General features: G+C 44.6%; 1 protein-coding gene across 2 annotated transcripts in view; it reads right to left on the reverse strand.

Moving 5' to 3' along the window:
* Positions 1–3,328, reverse strand: part of ESCO1 (establishment of sister chromatid cohesion N-acetyltransferase 1) — a 32,537-nt gene extending 29,209 nt beyond the window's left edge. For both annotated transcript variants that reach the window (XR_013773676.1, XM_079301248.1), the window contains exons 1-3: positions 3,221–3,328; positions 509–612; positions 188–374 (exon numbers count right to left, since the gene is read on the reverse strand). Coding sequence is in view for 1 of the 2 variants with exons in the window: in XM_079301248.1 (XP_079157374.1) it covers positions 188–372 (185 nt within the window). In the remaining variant the exon portion in view is untranslated. The remainder of the gene's footprint in view (positions 1–187; positions 375–508; positions 613–3,220) is intronic.
* Between the last annotated feature and the right edge of the window lie 6,641 nt (positions 3,329–9,969).

The raw sequence follows: 9,969 nt of genomic DNA on the forward strand, positions 1-9,969 counted from the left end.
GTTTCAGAGAAAAATCATGTAGCAGACAGTATACATAATGATTAAAATCTGATCTCCCTTCTAGCACTATTCAACTATTTAGCTGTATCTTTAACTCAGATTCCCTCTGCTTAGACTGACTACATTTCTGCACTAATGCAGTCAATCAAGACAATGTAGAATTATCTATTTTGTTTTTGTCACTGACCTGTTTGGTTTGAGTACAGTTTTCTCCTGCACTGCACACTGACTGGACTTTGATTTATTTGAGCCATGTTTTGTATCCGACACCTCTTTTTCCTTCTTTGACAAAGACGGTTTGCTGTTCTTGTCCAGCTTTGGACGTTTAGCAGAAGGTTCTACTAACGAAGACTTCCTTTTCTGAGCTGCCATTTCTGTAAAAAACCAAGCAACTATCTCAAATATAACTTTTCACTTTTATATATTCATTTTAACAGCCAGATCACGCTGTGATCAGAAAGCAAATCATTAAAGCAATCTCAAATCAAATGACACTCATTTTACTTACAGGTTTTTACAAGAGGCAATCGATGTTTAGGCCAAAGTAACTTATCAAGGTGTGACAAGAGCATTCCTTATGCATATGCTTACAAACAGGATGTGTCATGCCACCTATGAAGAACAGAAAACGTTCATGCAGTAAACATTTCATAACTTCCTACTCAAGACTCTGAATTCCCACCCTCTTCCATCCCCTCAAACAATGCCTAGCTTTAGTTTCATTGGTAAGGAACTAAAATTAAAAAAACAACTACAACCAACCAAAAAACAACAGACGATTTTTTTAAAATTTCCACACCCAACAATTTTTGGCACTTTGCTGTCTTAAGCACTATCCTTTTACCTCTCAAAAGGTGGAAAGTAACAGTGCAAGTCAAAAGGAAGTTGCTCAGCCTTTCACCTTTTTCCAGAAAATAGTGTGCTGCTCTCTTTCAGAGCTGGCAAAAAACATGGGACTGCTGTCAATCCTGTGCTTCACAGCAACAGGGAATAAATCCATTAGACTCACCAAGTTTTGTGGCTGCTAGAACAGAACTTCACAGACATCAACAACTACCTACAACTGTTCCTTCTAATATGACTTAAGCTACAAATCAGATGGAAAGCCTAAAAAGTAGCATTATTAGAGACATTTGCCTTGGGCAGTTAAAGACAATGTCTTCATGAGAACTGAAATGATGTTAATGATGCAGAAGTTACTTTGCACAAGAGTCTGAAAGCTAAGAGAGATTCTTGATAAAAACATCTCCACAGATTTGGCTGATCATCCCTTTCATATACACTTCTGACTTGTGAAATTTTCAGTTCCCTTATTCAAAGTTATTGTATTATGGCATAGGTAATAATTGTTCAATAGTTTCACTTTAATAACTTTATAAAGTTAAGTTTACTGGAAGACTCAGTGGTCAGAACTTCCACATCACCTTTTTCAATCAAGAATTACCTATTATTTTTTGTCACTGACAGACGTACAGATTATATATAGATTTCTACAAAACTATATTTCTTTTCAAACTTTAACTTAAAAATTAAATCTGATACATTTTAAGGTCAAACGAGAACAAGTCACAAGTTGTATAACACAGACCAGACACTTGCAGTTCATTACAACTTCCAGTATTGACAAATGAATGTCTTTCCTTAACAATTTGAAAGATACATATGTTAAGCACCTTTTAGTAATTGATCATTATGCAAAAGGAGAAAGTAAACAATTATACTTTTTCCTTTCTTTAGACTTTATATTGTCTTTAACCTCATTTTCATTTATACACTTATAAAAGCATTTTCAACCACACAAAATTGGTAATTATGTTAAAAAGCTGATTAAAAACTCAGATTCCAGACATCAGTGATGTCTTGTGACCTTCTCCTTTAAAGAAGATACATAATAAACAACCCATATTTGAGGTATATTATTTAAATTCTATCCAGGGAAGAAATCTCTAATAGCACTTTTAATGGTGCTATTTTCATGTCTCTCCCTAAGGAGCAAGTAATAGAATTTGCATGCCTACATTCTAAGAGCTGATGAGCTCCATGATGCCTCACAAGCCTGTGGGTTTCCACCAGTCAAATAAAAACCTGTCAGAGACGCAATATGGTCACTCATCCTGAAAATAACAGCCCTAGTTGCTGAACAGGTCTCTTAGAGCACACCACCGATTCCCAGAATTTGAAAATACCATGACACACACTGTATACACCTGGACCTTCTTTGTTTTTTTTTCCAGACCTGGCACACTCGGGGAAGACTTTTAAGTACAAAACAGAAAGTACAAAACTTCCCTCGCTGGCACTCCTTCTCAGGCAACTAAAAAATACACTCTCCTCCCACAGAGCTCTTGAACAGTAATTTCTTTCCTACTAATACTTTGTACAGCAGAGCAAAGTCTTTTCCAGACATTCCAGAACTGGCAGTCTCTGCCCTGGAGAAGTCACCCTCTAGTAAAAGCTGGATTATGAAAACCAGAGCAGACACAGAAGTGCAGGAACAAACCTGAACAAGAGCAAAGATTTGGGAGCAAGAAGTAGGGGGGAGGAAAAGCCCGAAAACAAAACAGAGCAAACAAAAACCTCAAACCCAAAAAAACCCAAACCAACAAACGAAGGAAACAGAAACGCGAACCCCACAGCTTCCAGTTCTTAGAGCAGGGGCTGAGGCTGGTTGCACAACAGCTGGACAGGGCGCGGGGCTCCCGAACCGGAGCCGTCCGGGCTGAGGGCCACGGCAGCGCCCGGAGCCCCTACGGCACAACTCAGGGGGAGGGGAGGGGAGGGGAGGGGAGGGGAGGGGAGGGGAGGGGAGGGAAGGGAAGGGAAGGGAAGGGAAGGCCTCCAAGCGTGGCCCGGTGTCAGCCGGCCCAGCGCCCCGCGGTGACAGCCCTCCCGGGGCAGGGCCTGGCGGGGGGACCCCGCTCCGGGCCGGCAGCTCCCGCGGCCGGGGCCGGGGCAGGGCGGGGGTGCCGGGATGAGGCCGGCTGGCGACAGGGCACGGCCGGCTGGCGACAGGGCACGGCCGGCCCGCTCCCCCCGCGACAGCGGCGGGCAGGCCCGGGGAGGAGCCGCCGCCGGGCTCTCGGCCCCGGCGGGGGACGCGGGGGGCAGCGGGCACGGGGCAACCGGGGGTGACGGGACCCGGCGGGACACGGGTGGGGTGGGGAGGGTGTGGAGGAGAGCAACTTCCTCAGCCCCCCCCGGTCTGCCGGCGGCCGATTACCTCGCGAGGGTGTCAGCGACGTGCCGGCGCTGGCGGAGGCGGCGAGCCCGAGCCTCGAACCCGCCCACAGCCGGGCACCGCCGCGGCCCCGCCCCGCCTGCCCCGCCCCGCCCGCGGCCCCGCCCCCCGGCGGCACGGGCCATCTTCCGGCGGGAAGGAACGGGCAGGGCGGGAAGCGGCGCGATCGCGCATGCGCAGCCGCCTGCGTGAGGGCGGTGCCATATGGGCGTGTTAAGTAAGGAATCCGGAGATGATGCTAATTAAAGCAAGGACTGGAGGATGCTTGTATTGACAGGACAAGGGGGAATGGCTTCAAACTGAGACAGGGTAGGTTTAGGTTAGGTATAAGGAAGAAATTCTTCAATGCGAGGCCATGAGGCAGTGGAACAGGTTGCCCAGAGAAGTCGTGGATGCCTCATCCCTGGGAGTGATCAAGGCCAGGCGGGATGGAGCTCTGAGCAAGCAGCTCTAGTAGGAGGTGTCCCTGCCCATGGCAAGGGGTTGGAACCAGATGCTCTTTAAGCTCCGCTCCTGGCAGTGGTGTCCCAGTAGCTCAGCCTGCTCGCACCGCCAGGTGCTCGGGTGGGTTGTCCAAGCCGCATCTTTTGCTAAAACAAGGGAAAAGCAGTGCCACGTGCTGGGGCCAGTGGGGATGAAGTGTCTCTGGTGGCGGCCCATGCTGTGTAGGTGGCTGACACCTCATGTCTGGCAGCTGTAGTGAAGTGAACAGAGTCGACTGAGAGGGGACCCGTCAATGTGTACAAATATCCAAAGGGAGGGTGTCAAGAGGATGGAGCCAGGCTCTCCTCGGTGGTTCCAAGCAGTAGGACAAGAGGCAGCGGGCAGAAACTGATGCACAGGAAGCTCCATGTGAACATGAGGAAGAACTCCACTGTGTGTGTGACTGTGAACTGGAACAGATTGCCCAGAGAGGGTGTGCAGTCACCCTCACTGGAGATATTCAGGAACCATCTGGGCACAATTCTGTGCCATGTGCTCTAGGATAACCCTGCTTGGGCAGGAAGGTTGGACCAGATGACTCTCTGTGGTCCTTTCCAACCTGACCAATTCTGTATTTCTGTGATTCTGAGTCCCACCAAGTTCCTCGTGATATTACAGCAGATATGTTTGCAGCAGCATTTCCTTAGGGTTTGCAGGCCCCTTCTCACAATTATGTTTGGAGACACCTTTGCAATAAGTTACTCAGCTGCTGCTGAGCTGTGCAGGTGTGCAGACAGCCCCCTTGGTACAGGTGTGTCATGGTGTCAGTGTATTTCACTTAGGTGTAAAGCAGGATGGATGCTTGTCTGTCTGGGAGATTAAAGAGAGTTTTTGGGTATGTCTTGGTCCTGTGAGGTGTCAATTTCTCCCTCCAGAGCACTGAGTTCACTCACTGAGGTGCTTTTTTGAGTCCATTTGTCCAACTTGTTTTGCTTTCCTGAGTTCAGCAGTAGCACTGAAGGTGCCAGCTATCTCATGTGTTCTGTGTATTCAGCAGTGTTTCACAACTCTCTCTATAGCATAACCACCTATTTGTGATTTTTGCCATGGTCTGGGATATTTCAGTCCTTGATACACTTGTTTATACCTCACCTAAACTTGTCATGGCTTATTTGCCTCAGGATATTTATGTGTCTGAGCCTGTTGTTTACATTGGCAAGTTGGAGAAGTTCTGAAGTTAAAGCTGATGACCTGACATCCACACCACTGATGTGGCAGTCCAGACCAGCTTTTGTCACAATGGATGCAGTGACAGCTTGAATATATTGAATATATGGAGTTTGAATATATTGAGTGTGTTCTGGGGATGCAACTATGGGTTTGGTTTCCTTCAAAAGAAATCCTTTGTGCACACTCCAAGACCCATGATGGTGAGTGGGAGCCATCAGTGGATTTCCTTCAAAAATGAGCTGCTGATCCTAACTAGAATAACTGATGTACCTCATACATACCTAGTGTGCCCCATCCATATGACTTTCCTAAGGGTAACCTGAAGTAGGTCCAACCTGAAATGCACATAAGTGTGTCAAGATCTCTCCATTTAGTATTTTTGCTCAGCATACAAAGTCCTATCAGTAGGTTCTACTTGCCTGTACAAACACAGCCTCAGTTTATTTGACTGTGAATTCACCCAGTGATGTGTTTACACCACTGGAGAACAGTCTGATGAACCTCAGCCAATAGCCATGAAAGGTTTTAGAAGAAAAAGTACTATGTGACAGGGTTTCTCCCAGAAATTTCTGGTTTCCTTTACAATTTCTGGTTACAGTTCACTGATCTAAAGGAGACCACAGCAGTATTTTAGTATTCGGTTCTGTAAATATTCATTTGTAAATGCTTGAAGTATTTAAAAATGGGTTGTTTTTGTTTTTATAATAAACTTTATAGGTCTATTTTATAATTTTCAAAGCACTTTAGTGATTTGTATTGTTAGCACATTTATGGGATTAATTGTTGGAAATTGCTGTCAAGTTTCTTAATAGCATAAATTTTACCTGGAGACACTCTATTTTGTCTGTAAAGTTTTGTGTCTCTTTGTTAACTGGAACAAGGAACTGCCTTCCTTGATAAGTCCTCTTTCTGGGCACACTTCATTGAAGCACAGTTTGTACTGGATAAATGGGAATTTTCAGCAGCTGTAGTTTTTTTTAAAAGCTGATAGAAGGAGATGTTATTTATAACTCCCTGTAGCAGCTCCTCTTTAATGCATGATAATCTGCTGTGACTTTACAATGAATGCAGCAACATGTGATCTCCTGCTCTCCTTCAATAACTAACAGAATATTTTCCAGATGAAGGATATTTTAATCACTAGGCTGCACGTAAATTTCTTGAAGGATGATAAAAGCATTTTTTAATGTTATCATTACCTTTACTAATCTAAAATTATGCTTTCCTATATCTTTCTTAGGAACATGAAGCAAATAACCCTAGATTTTCTTGCATTCTTCCATGAAATAGTAATTTGCTGTACAGCAGGGAAATAGTAAAGTAGCAGGCATTCTTATAAAGTATTAAATTCCAAAATTTGGAAAAACTTAGTTCACAGGATAGAAGAATATCAGTAATTTTCCAGTTTTCCACAGAAGGTGGCAGCATTCTGAAGCACTGATGTCAGTGTGAACTTGCTAGCAAATGTCGTTGTTGAAAGAACTCAAACTTTACAGAAATTTACTCTCCTTGGAAGTTGTGGTGAATATAAACTGGAGTGCTTGGGCATGATTTGTTGTTGAACTGGGGAACCTGGGGAGGCAGGAGAAACTCTGTTCCCACAGGTGGAGTATATGAGTAGGACAGATTTAACCCCAAAAGGATTCTTTGTTAATTTAGCCATGTTTATTTGCCACTGCAGTAATACTGCTCGAGTGCCTCTTGTCTGCAGCTAAGTGAAAAATTACTTGCTTCTAGGTTATGCCTTTTTTCGCAGACTAACTCAGCTGATAATGGATCACTCCACTAATTGGAGAGAATATCCTGTTGGGCTACAGCTTTGGGAGAGGACTGTCACGAGAGAAGGGAAGCTTCTCCTGTTGTTTTCTCCATTCCTTTGCCGACTCCAGCAGTGTTCTCCAGCTCCTTACCACGCCAGCCTCCATCTAGCACCTGGGGGGGGACCTGCTTAGGCAAGCAAATTTAAACTCCTGAGCTAGCAAAAAACAAAACAAAAAAACAGTGGAAAAACTGAGTCATATTCTACCAGAGTAAGAAAGGCTGAGCATCGTATGACTGGAATCAGGATAAGAAAAGACAGGGGAGGAGGAAGCGCAAGCCTTCCCCTTTTGGCATGAGGGAGCTGTTAACACTGACAGCTGCTTGTGAAACCGCAGCCTTAGGGCGGGCTGCATAGTTACAGGATTGAGCACTTGATCCCAAATTCAATCCCAGCGCAGGTTTTACAGCCCCTTTTGACATGCAGACACACTCCCAGCCCGCCCTGCCGTTTATCAGACATCTCATCTGAGCAAGGAAGTGGTGACAGACAAGCAAAAGGCAGGAGCTGCTTCACCTTTCACCGGTAATTAACCTTGGGAGCACCGCTCAGCCTCGCAGTGCCTCAGACAGGTGAGGAAAGGCCACACGGGATGCTCATTTGAACCAGTGGCTTTGTCATCACTACATACACAGAACACTGAAGGAACTGGAGGACTAGCTGAGACAGCACAGAACTCTGGTTTTCCTCCCTTCAGCACATTCAAAAAGTCCCTCTATCCTAGGAAGAAGGGAGAAGCTGATTTTTGCATTTCCAATAGAAGGAATGAGACAGGAAAATTGGATCTGTAAGAGGAAGAGATGCTTGCCAATGAAGAACCCGTGTCTGCTTGGCAGATTTTTCCTTTTCTTCTGTTGGAATGAAAATTAACAACAACCCAAACCTAAAAAGTGGCTGAGATATTCCACAGCAGATTGGCTGCAGCAGAATTTACTTGGGGGGACCCAGCATGGATGCTGGAAGTCAGTGGCAAGTCCCCAGGGTGAGTCTCCTGGGCTTTTTTACACCTTCCTCTTTCTTGTTCATTGCCTTGGGCATTCCAGGTCTCTTTTTGACCAGCTGGCATGCTGGGATGAGAACTCCAATAAGTGGTAGAGGTTTAAATGTTCCCGTGTGTTTCAGCAACCCGATGGCTCAGGGAACAGATGTTTTTTTTTTCCCTCAGAGTAATGATGCATTGAGCTGACCCCGGGAGAAGCAGAGTGCAGGGCTAAAAGTCTTCTTCCTGGCAGGTGTGAGTCACTGGCATGAGCCAGGTGGCTACAGGGGTTGTAGGTGAAAGAGGCAGTTCCTCTGAAATTCCTGTGTAGATGGCACGTGGGACAACAGCGATTGGAGAATGCTCTGACTGCCTGGAGTTAAAGAGCTTTACAGGGCAATTAGCTGAAAAAGCTAAAGGGGACCATGTTCGAAATGGGGGAGGTAGAATTTGAATAGTTGGTTTTGTTTTGGTGTTTTCGCAGGCACACAGGGAAAAAATTGTTCACTTTGCTTGCATGCTGAATGTAAGTTGAATTGGTTTTTTTTCAGGGGAAGAGGGGAACAGGAATAAAAAGTACTGCAGATAGCTATATCTGGAGGGAAGGCTGGTTACAGTTGCCTTGCAGGCATTTGGGTCTGGGACAGAGAGTGACAGAGACATGTGTGAGTGGTACACAGGGCTCCAGACCATTCCAGAAGAAGGGGAGGAGGCTTTTGTCTGAAACATTTGGGAACTCTTGAGATAAAGTAAACTTCTCTGTTCTGTTGATTTGAAGGGCTGAAATAGGTCTCAGCTGGAAATTGTAACTTGCAGCATGGAGAAGGTAAGGAGAAGCTGCCTGAACCACATCTGGGAAGTAATTCTTGAATGTGGAGCCCTTTTCCAGTCTCTGTAATGGTGAACCTGGGCCTCGGAGTGACTGCACTCTGCACAGTCAGCATGTTGGTGTCTGAAGTGTGACCCTCGATGCCACATTGACAGGACCATGTTAACCTGCCTGGTCACTGCTGCTTTACTGGTATTTCCTTGACACTAGTTCCTGTGGAGATGTAGACTGTCATGCACAGCCCATTCTGTTAAGTATTTTAAATGGTGCTGTTAATGTGTCTTGGTTTCTTCAACAGCATTAATTCTTCCATCAGTGTGAAATGTGGATGGATTAGTTTCTCTGTATTCAAAGAACCATATTTGCCTATTGGAAATTTTCCTGTTTTTTAAGGTTTTTTTTGGGTTTTTTTAAAGTCAGGAGTGGACATAATAAATTACATAATAAATAGCACCCTAGTCTTGGTCTTTATGATCTGGTGCTAAGATAGCTGAGGTCACAAGTGGCTCTTGGGTGACTGAAGGCCTCACAGAGAAAAAGAACTGCACTATGCATTGACTCAGGGAAAAATGAGAAAAGGTGGGTGTTGTGGAGCATGTATATGGTATGTCCTGTCTTGGTCAGGAGGGGTGAACTAGATGACCTCTAGAGGACCCTGCCAACTTCAGCTACTTTGGGATTCTGATCTAGGAGGAAAGTTATTTTAAGAGGTAGGTGTCTGCAGCTTTTGTGGCTTGGAATTTCATTTTTGTTCCACTCCATCTTTCCAGTAATGAATACATTGAAAACTAACAACTTTCTCCCACCTTCAGCATTGCATATCCCTGTTGATGCCTGGATAATCAGATCACATGAAAAGCCAAATAAAGACCCTGTGAATTCACACTGTTTTGAATAGAGGGCATTGTGGACTTTGGCTCACTTGTGAAACTGTGTGTGAGGTACAAAGTTATTACACATTATGGCACTTGTTTCTAGCTTTTGTGTACCCTTAAGATCTGAGGTGTCTGCATTTTTGTTTCAGAAAATCTGACTTGGAAAGCTTGAAGATACAATATTAAACTTGGATTGTTACCACCTTGCACACTGTGCTTTTCCCTGATGGGGTAAAAGGACACTGTACATTTGGGGGGTGAGGTGGGGGGGGGGAACACCAGCTTTACAAATTTTTGCTTGATGTAGCTTTAAAGATAAATGTCTCATGAAGATCTGTATAGGGATTGGACCTGAATTAAAACAGTGCAGAGAGACAGAAATTCTGGCATTAATCATATTACTTTTATTTAAACAGTAAGGTGCAATTTAATGTAAGTGGTTTTATTTTTATTAATACTTGATGCTGAATTTTGAACAGCTGTACCTAAACACTTTTACAAATATAACACTAAATACACTGTTTATTGCTCATTGTTTTTTGCATGAACATAAAACCTGGAAATGAACACAAGAAT

The sequence above is a fragment of the Erithacus rubecula genome (genome assembly GCF_903797595.1).
Source record: "Erithacus rubecula genome assembly, chromosome: 3".
Classification (NCBI taxonomy): domain Eukaryota; kingdom Metazoa; phylum Chordata; class Aves; order Passeriformes; family Muscicapidae; genus Erithacus; species Erithacus rubecula.